This window comes from Electrona antarctica, assembly GCF_951216825.1.
Source record: "Electrona antarctica genome assembly, chromosome: 3".
NCBI lineage: Eukaryota > Metazoa > Chordata > Actinopteri > Myctophiformes > Myctophidae > Electrona > Electrona antarctica.
In genome coordinates, this window is record NC_136808.1 from 37,304,217 (window position 1) to 37,322,958 (window position 18,742).

At 41.0% G+C, this 18,742-nt stretch overlaps 2 protein-coding genes across 2 annotated transcripts; one reads left to right on the top strand and one right to left on the bottom strand.

The window, feature by feature from the left end:
- Positions 1-453: 453 nt before the first annotated feature.
- Positions 454-6,186, top strand: LOC306919766 (extracellular calcium-sensing receptor-like; the record flags this gene model as incomplete). The annotated part of the gene is made up of 6 exons (XM_079496317.1): positions 454-504; positions 2,610-2,879; positions 4,373-4,591; positions 4,760-4,987; positions 5,066-5,189; positions 5,273-6,186. 6 exons carry the CDS (start codon positions 454-456, stop codon positions 6,184-6,186), a joined length of 1,806 nt encoding a protein of 601 aa, XP_079352443.1.
- Positions 6,187-10,592: 4,406 nt separating this feature from the next.
- Positions 10,593-18,742, bottom strand: LOC306919767 (extracellular calcium-sensing receptor-like; the record flags this gene model as incomplete). Its single annotated transcript, XM_079496318.1, has 8 exons — positions 10,593-11,506; positions 11,830-11,953; positions 13,756-13,983; positions 14,511-14,731; positions 14,870-15,356; positions 16,251-16,332; positions 17,894-17,968; positions 18,639-18,742. 8 exons carry the CDS (start codon positions 18,740-18,742, stop codon positions 10,593-10,595), a joined length of 2,235 nt encoding a protein of 744 aa, XP_079352444.1.

Consider the following 18,742-nt stretch of genomic DNA (forward strand, 5'->3'; position numbering starts at 1 on the left):
AGAGAATGGTGACGACAGAAGGAGGATTGAGGACAGTCATGATGGCTTCTCTAGACATACACCTGCTTTCATACCTGCACTTGTACTTGATATTGTTCTCTTCCTTCTCTCCTTTAGCTTCTTCATCTTCCTCCTCTTGTGAGTTACAGGCACCATTCAATTCCAACAGCATTTACAAGCCTGGGGACTTGGTTCTGGGTGCCGTGTTCGATATCCACTTCTCCTCTGTGCTCCCTGATCTGTCTTTCACCTCCGAGCAACAAGACCCCATTTGCTATGGGTGAATATCACAAATACAATAGCAAGCCATTGACCAGGGACCTTTTTGTTTTGATGTATGGTACCATAGTAGTATAGCTGATGTTATATTTCATGTAATGATGAATTATACAATATCACAGTGGAATTTTGTCTGTTAGTTTCTTTGTTGACGCGTTCAGACGGGCCCAGACCATGGCGTTTGCCATTACAGAGATCAACAGAGACCCCAGCCTGCTGCCCAATGTGACTCTGGGGTATATTCTATATGATGCCTGTTACACGATTGCATTTGGATTCCGTGCAGTGTTGTCCTTGATCAGTGGGAGAGAGGAGCAGATTCAATTGGAAGAGAGCTGTGTTGGCTCTCCTCCAGTGCTCGGAATTGTGGGTGATATTTCTTCATCAAGTACTATTGCCATCTCTAGTGTATTAGGTGTGTACAGAGTGCCCCTGGTAAGTTGCTATTTGAACGCCCTTTTACCATCATCTATTTGATATACAGTATGCTTACGTTTGGTGATTTGGTTGTTTTTCGAATATATTATGACAATATGTATGTTTAAAGCTTGAAAGACTGAACGTATGAGCATGCATGTGAGCGGAGCAGGCAGATTTTGAATGTAGGTTTTCGTAAGGTCAGAGTGCAACGCATCTGTTTTCCATGTTTGATTGATCCAGGACTGAGAGTAGGAAAGAGTCAGACTGCTCTTGTGGTCACAAATAATGTCTTTGTACATAATTGGGGTTGGGGAGTAAGCTATAATATTCAGAATGTTTTATGAATTATAACACTAACATTAAACCTCATGTATGAATCACTGTGGTCCATACAAAAAGGTTACAACAATGTTATACAAAATACATTGTAATATGTGCATGTCCCTGGTTCTGTAAATTCCTTCAGAGAGACAAAGAAAGTGAAAAGCACGCACAAAGTGCGTAAGGGTGGAGTCAATAGGGTGTGTATAATTTGTTTGTTTGTTTGTTTGGAGCAATAAGTGGGGTAACAGGTGGTAGATCTAGATTCTAGGTGAGATGTGAGCCATGTTGAGCAGAGTGAGAAGTTGAGTGGAGCATGAGAACAGTCTTGTCAGTCCTCACTTCACTCGGATGCTTTGTTTGTAGTGGACATTTGTAAAAAAAAAAACGAAACAAAAAGTTATACTGTATATTGTATAACATACGTTTTATGTCTTTTACAGGTAAGTTCCCATGCCATTTGCTCCTGCCTGCGTGACCGGAGTCAGTACCCTTCCTTCTTTAGAACAATCCTAAGTAATACAATCCAGGTGAACTTCTAAGTATAGTACACACAATGACAAATACCTGCCTCCAGTAACTTTAATAACTTTATATTATATCAGTTACAGTCACTGGAGGCAGGTATTTGTAATTGCACATCTTATTAATATAAACAAATTAAAGTTAAGAAATTTGTGTTTGGTAGATTACTTCCAAAAGGAAAGCCTGTTTATTCTCATTTTAAACAGAGACCCATTTGTATTGAACACAGACTTGTGGGATGAGCAGTGCAGCAGCTGAGTATGTAAGTTGTGCCCATGAAACATCTCTGCTGTCCAAACAGTTTACACTCAAATTAGTGGATTGTGGGATCCTATGTGGATACACGGAGCCCCCTAGGTACCCTATGCCCCATGTATCCATGTGCACGTGGAACCTGCTCAAAACAATAGCAACAGCAGAACTAGAAAAGTCGCAATTTTGAAAAATTGCAAGTGTGGTTGCCGCAGCCGCTTACATATAGGCACCTCCCACTTGACTCTCTTGAAAAGTATTTTGAACATTATAGTTTGGTCTTCTGCCCCTGCAAGGGAATTTATGTCTTTATAAACAATTGTAAAACATAGATTGGTTACGTAACCAACAACAGCCAATTAGCTACTACAAACATTATGCAAAGCTCGGCCAATCACAGCGGAAGTTAGGTAGGTTACTACAGAAAAATAATAATAAAGTGTGACAATAACTGTAGTCTGGTTGCCCTTTGGGCAAAGACACTAATAAGCAACCCACGTATACATTTAAAAATCACACCTGTGTGAACTGAGTGGTGTAAGGTCTTATATAGACTGATCAGCTGTAGTCTGACGTAATGTCTGACGTAATGAAATCACACCCGTGTGAACTGGGTGACCATAGCAACCGTGCTCATTTTTTGGTACGAACAGACAGACAGACAGACAGACAGACAGACACGTAAACTAACAAAGCCAGTTGTAGGAGTGGTTTACACCACTCAAAAAGGCAAATAGAGATAGATAGTTAGATAGATTATTATTATTATTAGGCTACTATAGAATTTATCCCTCCACTCTGTATCCAATCAGGTGCGAGCTATGCTCCAGATTATGAGACGGTTCGGGTGGACCTGGGCAGGATTGCTGTTTATTGATGATGCTTATGGTCACGATGCAGCTCAAATCTTCCAGTCTGAGCTGGCCCAGTCTGGTTTGGGGTGTCTGTCATATGCAGAGGTTTTGCCCTGGGACAGTGACCCGGCTGAACTACGGAGGATCGTCTCTGTGATGAAGAAGTCCACAGCTCGTGTCGTCGTTGTATTTGTATATGGGATCCGTCTGTTTAAACTCATGGACGAGGTTGGGTTTATGATCCATGTTAATGTAGGAAATTCATAATTACAAGGAGTCTGAAATGTGTCTGTCTGTCAGCTATGTAACATTATGATTAAATAGAATTAAATATAATTAAACCTTAGACTTAGACTTAGTGTGACTTAGGCCAAAATAAGAGTGCAGTCATTTAGTAAATTACTAAATGACTGCACTCTTATTTTGGCCTAAGTCACACTCATTTTGCTAAAAGGGATCAGCATGATCCTTTTCAATTAGGAGTCCTAATTTAGGATTTACAAAAAAATAAAAATAAATAAAACAATCCTATAACTGGAGCCCACAGTGTGCATACATGTGTTCTACTTTTTTAGTTTTCATGTCATTGTTTTTGCTTAGCACCTGTTTGGAGGTACTGTTACTTTACTTTCCATTTTTGTTACTTCTACTCCACTACAATTACAGCATTTGACAGCTTTAGTATTGTTACTACTGCAGACTTTAATTATTTATACATAAAAAACAAAAAAAAACGATCTATGATGTGACGTGTTATGAGCATGTCTGCTATTTTCTATGTATATTTATATATTTTCTATGAGTAATTATACTTTGATAATCAAGTAATCAAGTGCTAAAAGCTCTGTACATTTCAAGCTCCAAAACAGGTGCTCCCAATCTGATCAACCGGAGTCAAGTCTACACGCAGACACAACACACAGATATATACCAAGTCAAACTGGATTTAACTATTTTTTGGCTTGAAGTGAGCCCACATTGTTTCTTTAGGAACAACATTTTCTAGTTGCTATTATTGTTGTTGATTACATTCAACAGGTGGTAAAGCAGAAGGTAACCGGTGTACAGTGGATAGCTCATGTGGGTTTCTTAGAGCAGAAAAACCTTCAGACTCCTCGCTACATGCCCTACCTGAGAGGCAGCTTAGGGATTGCCATCCGTCGTGGAGAGATACCAGGCCTCAAGGACTTCTTGTTGAAAATACACCCTAACAATGAACTCAACAGCAGCCACGGAAATATCATTGTGAGTGTTTTGTTTCAAGGTGATATTTATTGTTTCACCTTGTGTACCACAGGTACATAAGAGTAAAACATGTTTATGTTTGGCTCATTGTAGGAGCATAGGAACAGTGAAGACAGGGGTCATTCATCTTTCTCAAGCTTTACTTTTGCTAGTTTGTTAAAGTCTCTGATTGTCCTGGCGAAGAAGTTGCCAGTGGCCTTGTGACTGTGCTGTGGAGCCACATTTCATGTAGCATTTTCCAAAACAATCCGTTGTACGATCTTCAATGATTCTGCCAGCTTGGCTGACATAGCGTTCATCGGATTGGTCTTGGTTGGAGGGAGGATGACATAAGTTTGCCTGTCTGTAACATAATTTCAATCTGATGTCTATTCATAATGTATTATATTTCTGTTTGATTATTCATTTTGTTTCTTCAGGTGAGGAGGTTTTGGGAGCACACATTTCAGTGTAAATTTGCACCCCTTCCATCAGAGTGGGTGGATGCTGGTGGAAGGGTGTGTACTGGACAAGAGGACCTAGCAACGGCAGAAACTACCCTGTTGGATGTGTCTGAACTCAGGGCAACGTACTGTGTGTACATGGCTGTGTATGCTCTGGCCCATGCCCTCCATGACATGTTGCAGTGTGTGCCAGGAAGAGGGCCTTTCACTGGGCACAGCTGTGCCACTTTGCAGACAATACAGCCATGGCAGGTGTGATATTAATAAACACAGTTTCTGTGTTCTCGTGTACGTTATTAGAAGCCCACGACCTCCCATTCCCCAATGGGAGGAAGACGAATATGTTTAAAATGCAAGGATGTAGTTAATTCAGTCCATGTCAGTGTTACTCTTCATAATTTTGTTCATCACCATTTCTAGATTGTGTATTACCTGGACAAGGTCAACTCCACCACATCATTTGGCGATCAAGTATCATTTGATGAGAATGGTGATGCCTTACCAGTCTGTGATATCATGAACTGGGTTTGGCTCCCTGATGGAGGCACAAAGGTTCACACTGTAGGTGTGTTCAAGAAGTCAGCCTCTGGAGATGAAGAACTCATCCTTGATGAAGAAAGAATCTTCTGGAACTTTGAAACAAACAAGGTCACTTTGGCCAGCTAAAATACATATAATGTTGAGCTCATGATGACTGCAACTGATCATTGTCACTTTCCTCTGTAGCCTCTTCGGTCAGTGTGCAGTGAGAGCTGTTCCCCTGGAACCCGTGTGACCAGAAGGAAAGGGGAACCTGTCTGCTGCTTTGACTGCATTGCTTGTTCTGAGGGAGAGATCAGCAATGAGACTGGTAGGTGTACATCCTGTATATATATGTTATCTATAGGCTGACACTGTACTTGCCTGTTCCCTTAACCTTACCCTCTTTGTTAGATTCTATGGAGTGCACCAGTTGTCCAGAGGACTTCTGGTCCAGTCCCCAGCGTGACCACTGTGTCCCTAAGAGCGTGGAGTTCCTCTCCTACTATGAGGGCCTGGGTATCTCTTTGACAACCGTCTCATTGCTAGGCACACTTATCTGTGCCATTGTCATGGGAATCTTCATCTATTATCGAGACACGCCCATGGTACGAGCCAACAACTCAGAACTCAGCTTCCAACTTTTGTTGTCACTGAAACTATGTTTCTTGTGCTCACTTCTATTCATTGGCCGTCCCAGACTGTGGACTTGTCAGCTGAGGCATGCAATATTTGGGATCAGCTTTGTGCTGTGTGTTTCATGTATCCTGGTAAAGACTATGGTGGTGTTGGCTGTGTTCAAGGCCTCCAAGCCTGGGGGTGCAGACATTCTGAAGTTTTTTGGTGCTGTGCATCAAAGAGGAACCGTTGTGGCTCTTACTTCTATACAGGCAGTAATCTGCACAGCCTGGCTGGTGTCTGCCTCACCAACTCCTCATAAAAACATACAATACCAGAGTGATAAGATAATATATGAGTGTGAAGTGGGATCAACAATTGGTTTTGCAGTGTTACTAGGTTATATTGGTTTACTGGCTCTCCTCAGTTTCGTCCTAGCATTCATGGCAAGGAATCTTCCAGACAACTTCAATGAAGCCAAGTTCATAACTTTCAGCATGTTGATCTTCTGTGCAGTGTGGATTGCCTTCATCCCAGCATATATCAGCTCTCCAGGCAAATATGCAGATGCAGTGGAGGTATTTGCTATTTTAGCATCTAGTTTTGGCCTTTTGGTGGCGCTGTTTGGCCCAAAGTGTTATATAATGCTTTTGAAACCTGAGAGAAACACTAAGAAGTCCATCATGGGTCGCGGTGCCACTAAGACGTAAAAGCAGAAATTCAATGATATGCATGTTTCTGTGTATGTTATAGCAATACACATGTATTTGATTGCCGGGGCACCTTGTTTGATTCAGTTCAGATTCAATTAAATCCAGTCATTACCCTCCCTCAAAGAACCTTAACCCTAAGTTTGGTGATTTTAGACGACCTAAATAGATAAGGAATAGCATCTCTTCATACTCCAGCTCATCTTACTACAGGTATGTAATTGAAGTAAATTTAATTATACATAGGTTTAAAACTTTAAATGTAACCGTAAGCTATTATTGTCTAAAAGCTTTATGTTTGAAGGCCTCTGCTTTCTCTTTGGGTCAAATAGAAACCTCATCAAAGCTGACAGCTTCACAGTTAAAGTGGGTGACATGATGTTATCACAAGAAAAGATGAAATTACCTACCTGGGTTCCATCTTAGAGTTAAAATCTTTCCAGTGACAAAATGGCAACTAATGTAACCAAAAGGTTAACCAAAGAACAAGATTTTTGTACAGGATCTCCTCAATGGTCAAGAAGGTTTCAAGTTTTCTTAGACTATGCATGCACCTCGGTACCATAGCACCATAAAGGCCCAGCCCCTAAAAACAAAGCTCCATACATCCCAAAAGAAACTGGTCAGGCTACTGCTTGGCCTTACTCCTACAACTTGCACCTTACAACTACAAAGTGTATTGGTTGGGATGGCTGAGGGTAGAGGGCAGCAGAGTACAGCAACTTGCAATGGGCCTGGTCTACAAGATAGGCTACACCACAAAGACACCCATGTACCTTCCAAACTACTTCCTAACCGTCAACTAATCACATTCAACCCAGATTTGCATGAAACAAGTTAAAATTGTTCTCCTCCTATGTCACACAAATGTGGAATGCCCTACCAACAATCGTTAAGGAATGTGAATCCCTACTATCCTTCGAAACCGTTGTCAAATAGCACTCAGCCTACAGGTGGCTGCAATTTGAAACTGGCCCCAGTAAAAAAGTCACCTTTACTGTACATTTTTGAGGGAGCCCCTCCGATATACAGGTTTAATGTTTGTTTTTAGTTCAATGTTTGTTTTAAAAACGCCATTGACAATAAAGATAATTTAATGTTTGTTTTGTCTCAATGTTTGTTACATAATCATGTTGTAAGATGATAAGAGCGCCCCTCACTTCACACGGGTGTGATTCTTTTCGAACCGTTTATAGGATGTTTTGCATAGTACTGCCAATTTGTATGTCATTAAATGTTTCCATTAATTGAGTATGAAGGACCCCAATGGAAACAAGCCATATGCTTTATTGTGTCTAAATCCTCTTATAGCAGACCTTGTATTGAACTGTACTTTCCTTTGCTTTTTTCTGCAAACTGTTAATGAAGTATTCATTCAATCAATCAATCAATCAATCAATCAATCAATCAATCAATCAATGGGTTAAAGCAGGGGTGTCAAACTGGTGATCCGTGGGCCGCATGTGGCCCAGGGAGAGGTCCAATGCGGCCCTCGAGATGATTTTCAAAAAGGAAACAACTGCTACTCCCCCTCCCCCACCTGCCCCGCTAATGGCCCTGCTGTAGACGGCTTTGTCTCTGCCTAGGTGCGGAATGTTGTCACTGATGGGCTCGTTAACAGTCTATTCAACTACTAGTTGAGTTGTTGTGGATTACTCTCCTCACACTCTGATACAGCAGGACATGGAGAGGCTAACCATAGTTGTTACAGCTCAGTAGAGTTTAATTTCCCTTACCAAGTGAGGAATAGTCACCATAGTCAAAGCAAAGAGATTTCATGATGGCTACATGTCAATTTGCCATTTTGGATATTTTTTATAAAATAATGATGATGGTTAATGATTTTAACTATTTGAGTGGTTTATTGGGTCTTTTTCCCACCTCTCATATACCAAACGTCTTGTAGCCTACAACTGTAATACAAATAAAGTCAATTTATGTCAATAAACAGTCTAGAAAACAAAGCCAAGTGACAACTGTGTAAGTCAACGCATGTGAGCTGCCACTGGCCACCTTTCGCGCAATGTGGCCCTTGTCCCAAAATGAGTTTGACACCCCTGGGTTAAAGCATCTTTGTGTGATCATGATCATTACTCTGGTCTATTTTTCTCCATTGGATCCCCAAACTGCAACTCAGGTTCTTTTTTCTTTTCTGCTTCTGACTTCGTCATTCTAATCAATGATGGACATAATAACTATCTCCACATCAAAAACCTCGTATAGCTCCACTTGAGCTGGATTTGGGTAAAGTGATGATAATATGATACATACAAGTATATTGGCAAGCTTAGGCCCTTACATTGGCACAGGGAAGGGTGATCACTGGCACACTGGCATAAGTGTTGAGACAGAGACATTGTTTCTTTTAAAGTTAAATATTCCAAAACGGTTTAGTGAGTTAAATTAAGTCCACTCACATCTACAAATCACATCCTGCACACAATTGTACATTCATTCAAACTCCTGACTCATGACTGGGGAGGGATTCTGGGAGATAGGTGAGGTTATTGCTCTCAGTTTAATGATCATTACATCCTGATCTAAAGAAAAATATTTCTAAGGTTGTTATGCGTATCCTATGGACAATCAAAATCAGCTGGGAATATTTAATTTTGATGTGGTGTCATAATTATACAGGCCAATGGCACACTGACAATCACAAAAATGAAAACATGGCACTTAATGTGAAAAAGGTTGCAGACCCCTGATCTATACAATGTATAAATTCAGAATAAAAACTTTGATGAGGCAGTATTGTGTTGTTTAAAAAAAATGTTTCTTTTCATTTCCTGAAAAGTTTATATTTTGGTCATAGTTAGTTTCTGCCAAACAACCAGAGATACAAGGAGCTATGCATTCAGCTAGCCTCGCGTTTTGATACTAATATACCACTGCGCTGGGCATATGCATATGCAATAGGGGCGGGTGAAGTGTGGCTGCGCCAGGCTAGCATTCAGCACCATGTAGTCACTAGATCTAACATTTACACGTATACCGGGAGCTATCCATTCAGCACCATTCACATATTTTTGACTTGAGAAATTACCAGCTCAACAAGATCATCACCCAAAAGACGATTTTCTACATTGCTGCAAATGTTTACCTGAGGGGGCTTTGGAATAGCCCTTTGAATGGGAAATAAGAGTATATATATATATATATATATATATATATATATATATATATATATATATAACTCTTACACGCACACACACACACACACACACACACACACACACACACACACACACACACACACACACACACACACACACACACACACACACACACACGAGCATGTCACGACTTGTCACGACTCTGCTGGTAGATCACCTTTTGGGCACCCCTGCACTATAATACATCTAAGGGAGCTATCCATTCAGCACCATGGAAAGAGTCCCTACATCTTTATATGAAATGTGTACATACATACAGTATTTAACTGCTGAAGTCTGATTTAAATTCAGATGTTTGAGTGAAATATATCTATCTGCACACCACTGGTGTTTTAATTTCTTGTGTGTTGTTGGCATGACGTTATGTGTTACGCAGTATTATGAAAACACCTGAGCTGTAGGCATGTTTAGGAATCAACATGCTTTAGAATCAATCAATCAATCAATCAATCAATCAATCAATACATTTTATTGTCACATCACATTACAAGTAATATGGGTGAAATTCCTGATTTTTATTTTAAAGTTAAATATTCCAAAAAGTTAAATTAAATATTCAGTTAAATTAAGTCCACTCACATATACAGATCAAATCAAACTCCAATCAATCAATCAATCAATCAATCAATCAATCAATCAATCAATCAATCAATCAATCAATCAATCAATCAATCAATCAATCAATCAATCAATCAATGTTATTGTCACATCCCATTACAAGTAATATGGGTGAATACCTGATTGCTGATTCTTGATTGTGGACACCCATCATTTCGGTTAAAGGGTAGAGAATAAAATGTGGCTAAAGATGTTATTTCCTGGCAGGATGCCCCAGCTCCAGCAGGAGCCATGCATACTTAAAAAGGTACATTACTGTGGCCACTGGCCAGTAAATGTGAAGTTTCAGCATAAGCATTTCTCATGTAAACACACAATTTGACTGAATCTTCATCTTGTTTACAAGTGTAAAGCACCTACCCACAGAGAATGGTCTAAAATGGCCAAATGTAGTTTTTAAGGGATGATAATGAACTTTTCACCAACTTTCTTCATGATATATATAGTATAGATGTTTGGGTCCGCATCTCTGACTGTTAGTTTTATGTAGTAGAAAACTAGTAGAACATCTATTACTATAGGCTACTGTAGCAAGGTGATCAGTAATCAAATATATCCACATAATAAACATGTACTGAAATGCACAGAAAATGTATTGTTGAATTTCGGATTCTATGTCTTGTTGGCACCGCGACCCATGATGGACTTCTTAGTGTTTCTCTCAGGTTTCAAAAGCATTACATAACACTTTGGGCCAAACAGAGCCACCAAAAGACCAAAACTAGATGCCAAAATAGCAAATACCTCCACTACATCTGCATATTTGCCTGGAGAACTGATATATGCCGGGATGAAGGCTATCCACACAGCACAGAAGATCAACATGCTGAAAGTGATGTACTTGGCTTCATTGAAGTTGTCTGGAAGATTCCTTGCCATGAATGCTAAGATGAAGCTGAGAAGTGCCAATAAACCAATATAACCTAGTAAAACAGCAAAACCAACTGTTGATCCCACTTCACACTCATAGACTATCTTATCACTGTGGTATTGTATATTTTTATGAGGGGTTGGTGAGGCAGACACGAGCCAGGCTATGCAGATTATTGCCTGGATGGAAGTAAGAGTCAGAACTGTTCCTCGCTGCTGCATAGCACCAAACCACTTCATAATGTCTGAACCCCCAGGCTTGGAGGCCTTGAACACAGCCAACACCACCATAGTCTTTACCAGGATACATGAGACACACAGCACAAAGCTAATTCCAAATACTGCATGCCTCAGCTGACAAGTCCATAGTCTGGGAAGACCAATGAACAGAAGTGAGCACAAGAAACATAGTTTGAGTGACAGCAAAAGTTGGAAGCTGAGTTCTGAGTTGTTGGCTCGCACCATGGGTGTGTCTCGATGATAGATGAAGATTCCCAGGACAATGGCACAGATAAGTGTGCCTAGCAATGAGATGGTTGTCAAGGAGATACCCAGGGGCTCGTTGTAGGAGAGGAACTCCACGCTCTTAAGGACGCAGTTGTCACGATGGGGATTGGACCAGAAGTCCTCTGGACAACTGGTACACTCTGTAGAATCTAACAAAAACAGTAAGTGTAATGACACATTATTAAGTAAGGTATCATCCTAAAGATAAACTACATTGCTACATCCTATCCTGCTATAATCCTACTATATCCTGCTATACTACTATAATATGGAAACATCTGTCCTTCCTTCTGTTTGTCCTTCTGTCTGTGAAACTGATTTATACGTTTTTCCAAATTTAAGTTGTTAGCGTTTTTCCATGGGCTGTGGATTGGTCGTGAGTCTATAGTGACAGTACCAAATCTCAAGTCTGCCTTTCGTTTGGGTGTGAACAACCATGTGTCTGAATAGACATATAGTAATGTATACCAACCTGTCTGATTGCTGGTCTCTCCCTCAGAACAAGCAATGCAGTCAAAGCAGCAGACAGGTTGGCCTTTCCTTCTGGCCACACGGGTTCCAGGAGAACAGCTCTCACTGCACACTGACTGAGGAGGCTACAGAGGAAAGTAACAATGACCAGTTTCAATCTAAACTAAATTACATTCAAATCATAAGCTCTGCATTAGTCATATTCCGGCCCTCCAACATGGAAAGAGATGGAAAACACAGTGTATCGAGCAAGGACAGGTTCAAGACCCTCCTCTGCACGACATCATAGGACAAGGGCCGGGCGTCTCCCTCAGCCAGCAGTGGGCACAGGTGTGGCTGATTCCAATCAGTCCAGCTGCTCCTCAATCACCATCAACAGAGGCTGCCAATATAAGCTGCTGAGAGCCGGCGTCTGACGCTAGGACATTGACTACTGTGGTTAGTGTAACCGGCAGTTTAGAAAGTCTCTAGCATGATTTCATACTGTTGATCTGCTATTTTTGTACTAACTTTGTTCCTCTGTTCTGTTCCAGGCTCCCTCCTCAAACCCAGTGTCTCCCAGCTCCACTGCTCCTATCACCCTTCCCCCGCATTTTCCAAACCCTCATCAATTCCAGAATTCCCACACTCCCAACAAACGTAAAGTTTTGTTTGATTAAAATTCCTTCTTGCCTACTTCTGTCTCAGTGTCTTTGTCTTTGGGGTCCCTGGCACATTTGGCTACTTAACACTGGTTGAGCGTAACACTCAAGCTGCCCCTCGCCAGTCTCACAGAGGAGTTCAAGTGTGCAAAAACAAGACTCCAAATGACACTGAATGAATCCAGAGAATTAGTGCTGAGCAACAACGCACCAACCTTGGCAAACAGGTGCAAATGGAATCCAGCCAAAGCAGTGGAGGAAGCAACAGCAACCCTCAAACATGCTGACATTGTGGGATATGTTCAGCAAGAAAGAGAAGGCTTTGGGCAAACATCTACCCTCCTAGCTTGGAATATGGCCACAGCGTCATTCGAACACCAGTAAACCTTCACCAGTGGTTCAGTAAAGACCCGGGGTGTGCCCTATATGTTCCATGCCAGCCACCCAGGCACATTCTCACAGGGTGTAAAACCAGTCTCAACCAAGGACGTGGCTTCACAATCAAGTCCTAAAGGTCTTTCCATCCACCCTTTAGGACAAACAAGCTGCCATCAACTCACTATACCACCACAACTACCTTTGTCCGTGAGGGGGCTATAAGGTAGCCAGGAGTGGCTAAACACCATCTAAGCTACAACCACCCTGAAACCTGACTTGGTGCTCTGATCCCCTTCAAGCTCAAAAAGGCTTATGAGCGAAAACTATACGCTATATGCTAAGCTTGCTGCTGAAGCACAACATCACAGCTTGAACACTGAGGTCCGCTCAGTTGGGGTGTAGAGGTTTTGTAGCAAGATCTACCACCAGCCTGTTTGCAGAGCTGGGAGTCAAAGAGGCCAGAGCCAACACTCAGCCATCAAAGCTGCATCGGAGGCAGCCGAAAGAAAACAGTGTATTGTTATGAAGAGGAAAGACCCCTGCTGGGCCCCAAAGTAGCAGGTATGCGGTCAGTTTAGGCTTAACTCAGGGAAAAGGACGCCCCTGCCATCCATAGTCCCATGAGAAGTCTGCCATTCAACATTAAGGTGACTCTCATGATTAATTGAATGACACAGGCTCAGGTCTGATCACCCTGTCAGTGGCCATGCACCTTTGGGGGTGTATAGGGTCAAGGCTGAAACACTACAAGAACCAAGGGAAGACTACTGATGATGTGTCCCAAAATTGAACCTAACAGCTCCGTTATGTCCACCATTCATCACCAGGATGGCACTCGTATGTGCTTGTACAAAGGAAATGTACATCTTATCCTGTGTTTCATAAACTGGAAAACTGAAATAAATTACCTTTTTGTATTCAAAGGTCCAGAAGATTCTGTCTTCATCAAGGATAAGTTCTTCGTCTCCGGAGGCCGACTTCTTGACCACACCTACATTCTGAACTTTTAAACTTCCACCAGGGAGCCACGCCCAGTTCATGATATCGAAGATTGGTAAAGGATCACCATTCTCATCAAATGATACATGATCACCAGATGATGTGGTGAAGTTGACCTTTTCAAGGTAATACACAAGCTAGAAATGGTGATGAGCAGAATAATGAAGAGACAGAGACTTAGGAAAAGTGCTGCCTGGAACACAGATTTCCGCCAGGCCAGGTAGATTATTGTACACCAGTAATGAGTGGAATGGCTACGTTCATGATTTGAGGGATCTTGTTCAAAGCGAACCACTCCTGCAAACTTTAGAAGGCAATCTTAGCCAATCAGGATGGAATATGAAAAATCTCTCGTATCATCATTATCTTGACTTACATCATCTCATTTTGGCCAATCACAATTTGCGTCCACACTTTTGTCTTCAATGTTTGTGTTTATATAAACACTCAAAGCTGGGCATAGGCCAATCACAATATGCATCCTCACCTTTTGTCTTCAATGTTTGTGTTTACACAAACACGGAAATCGGGGCATAGGAGGGGCTAGCGCCCCTCAAAAATGACAGATCTGTGTTGATCACATGACTATAGAGATAATGTGTACCGATGTGCGTGGTGTTTGGTCAATAACATGTTAGCCAATTAAGAGGTATTAACATCGCACCTGCCATGGCTGTATTGTCTGCAAACTGGCACAGCTGTGCCCAGTGAATGGTCCTCTTCCTGGCACACACTGCAACATGTCATGGAGGGCATGGGCCAGAGCATACACAGCCTTGTACACATTGTACTCTGCCCTGAGGTCAGAAACATCCAACAGTTTAGAATCTGCTGTTTGTAGATCCTCTTGTCCAGTACACACCCGTCCACCTGCATCCACCCAATCTGACGGAAGGGGAGCAAATTTACACCGAAATGTGTGCTCCCAAAACAGCCTCACCTGAAGAAACAACAATGAAGACTTGAACATAAATAAAATAGCAGATGTCATTTAGAAAATGAATACAAAATTACACTACATACTCACTATGTTATCTTCTTGGCTGTGGTCTGGGTCATTGTCAGGATGTATGTTCAATAAGAAGTCCTTAAGACCTGGTATTTCTCCGCGATAGACGGCGAAACCCAGGGTGCCTTTCAGGTACGGCATGTAATGAGGAGACTGGAAATAAGGGTTTCTCGCCCAAGCTGCAGTGGCAGGTAAGATCCATTGCAGGCCTGTCACGTTCTGCTTTACCACCTCCTCCAGGACGTTGATCAGATAGTCCCCATATGCAAATGCAATGACCACACGAGCTGTGGATGTCTTCATCACAGTGGCAATCCTCTGGAGTTTAGCCAGGTCATTGTTAAAGGGCAGAGCCTCTGAATAAGCCACGCAACCCAGGTCAGACATGTCCAGGTCAGACTGGAATAATAGGGCAGCATCACGTCCACCATCATCATCACTAAACAACAGACCTACCCAAGTCCACTCGAACCGCCTCATAACCTGGAGTATAGCTTGCACCTGATTTGGTTATAGAATGGAGGGTACATAAGTAGTAAGTGAGGGCATAGGTTAGATTATTCACATAGTGGCACTGGTACGGTACATCAGTGAATTTCCTACACAGATTCCACAAAAAGGTCTGATCATTCTCTTTTCATGCATTTAACAGTTCCAACCTCGTCTGGATCAGGGTTAGTACCATGTCGGTACCACTCACGGTGGCAAAAGTTGTGATAAACCTTCCAGAATCACAGCTAAATTAGTGGTATCAGCTGTTAAAGTTGTGCATTTTAGATGCGTACATTTTTTACCCCTCTATCACACGGAACTATGTTTTTTGTGTCCATATTACTACGCCCAAAAAATAGTTCCATGTGATAGAGGGGTCAAAGTTGAACAAAAGTTGCGCTAATATTTTAGAAATAGGTCAACAATACAATTTACTTTTACTGCATGTGTGGCCCCAGTGCCCCACACAAAATGACCGGAACTACTTAATATTGACCAAAACCAGAGCAGAACTCCCACCACGGGACTCTGGCAATCAATTAATACAGTTGCAACCACTATATTAATGGCAAGTATTTCATACAGCTTAAGTTCAAAAATTCTGAACTATCCCTTTAAACATGGTAAATGGTGCATTTATATAAAAACAAATGGTGCAACCTTGAGTGATTCAGACATCTGGTCTGGCCCATGGACTAAAAATCCACAAAGATTTTAAAAAAAATCTTGAAACACAAAAATGTGAGTAAAAGTTTGAACTGTCAGGCGGAAACCTTGAATGTCCAAAACCATTACCTTTCAGCACTGACACACTTTACCACATTCGTGTGTGTGTGTGTGTGTGTGTGTGTGTGTGTGTGTGTGTGTGTGTGTGTGTGTGTGTGTGTGTGTGTACAAGTTCACCTGGAAGACAAAACTTGGGATTGTTCTAAAGAAGGACGGGAACTCATTCAGGTCACTGAGACAGGAGCAAGACGCATAGTAACTTATCTGAAAAAAGCAGAAAACATCTGTTCTGCAATATGCTACATTTTCAAATTGTTTTATTTAATTTGATGTATGTAGCCTATTAATTAAGTATTCATTGGTAGTTTGTATTAGTCAAAACAAACAAACAAACAAACAAACAAACAAACAAACAAACAAACAAACAAACAAACAAACAAACAAACAAGCAAAAAATGCTGTGTTGTATTTATCTTCAAACAAGCAGTGGCTACTTTTGTCATTTCTAATCTCATTTCAGATAGAAATTGAAGCACAATGTGCTGTTTTAACATAAACACTACCAATGTACTGAATACCTAGTAGTAGCATTGGTATAGTGTTTACGTTTAAACATTGCTGTTGGGCAGAAACCATTTATTTAAAAAAAAATCTGTATTATTGAACACGCTTTACGTGTGTGTGTGTGTGTGTGTGTGTGTGTGTGTGTGTGTGTGTGTGTGTGTGTGTGTGTGTGTGTGTGTGTTTCATAAATAATGAATCAATGACAAGTATTAAAAAGATAGAAGGGTCACTGGAGAGTATATGCCAATGCTTTTTAATTGTATGTTTAATATGTTGAGAAATGGGAGAAAATGTGCTAGACAAAACTATTCTTTGACCTGTTGAGACGGAAGACGATTTAGGGGTTAGGAGATCGGTTCTATCCAACAATTAAAAAGCATTGGCTTTTTAATTAATTTAAAATTAATTTAATTAAGCATTGAAGAATTGGTGTTAAACTGTTTTCTATGAATAACTGTTTTTGTAATGTGGATTCTGTAAGTTGAAATGAGACAATAATGATTTCCTATAACAATATGTATGTAATATGTAATGAGACACGGCTGTATAGTCCCTTTTAATTGAACAAAGAAATCTATATAACCATGTAATTTCCGTTGCTACTGCCAATTCTGACACTGACGAAGGCCTGCGCGCCGAAACGCGTTTGTCTGTCTGGTATGACTGCTGCTGCGGAGCACTATCATCATTAAACAAAGACTCTTACTCGACTGAGAGTGCGGATTTTATTCATTTTCTATATGTTCATTTTTAATCTGCACCCAGCACACGCCTGAAACTATATACAACTGTCTGAGTAGAGCGGCCTTTTAGGCCTTTTAGTAGAGGGCCTTTACCCTTGAAGTGGACAAAACAACTATCTCATGTACATGGTTAAAAAACCCTCCTAATTCCACTTCCGCACACATTCAAGTATCTGACAGTGTATAATGTCACGGCAGTGTTGTGTTGTTTCAACAACATGTTTTGTTTTTTATTTCCTGAAAAGTTCATATTTTGGACAGCAGAGATATATAAAATAGTTGGTGGTGAAAGGCAATTAAAGGATGATGCTTACCATTGGCACTCTGTACAAACCTAATATTTTAGAGAGGGCAATAGAGCTTTTTGAGGTAGAAGGACCCACAGTTCCGATCACTGGAGGGGATCCAACACAGCTCTCCCCCAGTGTAAACTGCTCCTCTCTCCCACTGATCAGTGACATTGCTGCACGGAATCCAACTCCAAGCGTGAGACAGGTATCATAGATACTGTACCCCAGAGTCACATTGGGTAGCAGGCTGGGGTTTCTGTTGATCTCATTAATGGCAAAAGCCATGGTCTGGGCCCATCTGAACCCTTTAAGGAAAAAACTATAGCACAAAACAATACACTGTAACCTTGAATATCGTTGCTATCGGGCAGAAACCTTGTTCGTATGTTTTTGTTTCATAAATTAACGTCTTACTTTGTCATACTAAGTGACGTATGCAAAAGTAGCAAGAATAGCCGATCTATAAGCCCACTAAACCTCAACACTTTAATTTTTGAGCTTAGATCTGCTATAATTGATCGAAATGAATTACATCAGTTACTAGTATCTTTGAAGTTCTTTAAAGCCTCATAACTTTTTTTCTTGCATAAAATGTCATTTTGTCCAATCTGCATCAAGAATAATGTTAAATATAAGTTGGGGTGGTTGTACAGTATTTGGTCTCCCGGCTCTTATATTGGGACATTTTGATCGTGTCAAAGGTCATGTCTCACCTAGAAACAGAATCTGACACGAATGTTGACCTGAAGGTCAAGATTCAATTTACCCCCTGAGCAAGCAGGCCCGCTCTATTAGGTAAATACAGGAAACTGCATGGATTCAAATCCATGGTAGAAGAGGTTAAGTTATATTACTTATATAGGGCTGCTTTAAATTGAAATTAAATGTGAGTAAAAATAAAATAAATTTGAATAAGGCATATAAATCAATGCAAATAAACAAACGTGGTGAGTATTTGTGACACTCACCCATAGCAAGTGGGCTCCTGTTGTCTGGAGCTGAAAGTCAGCTCAGGGAACACAGAGGTGAAGTGGATGGTGAACAAACCACCCAGAACTAAGTCTCCAGCCAT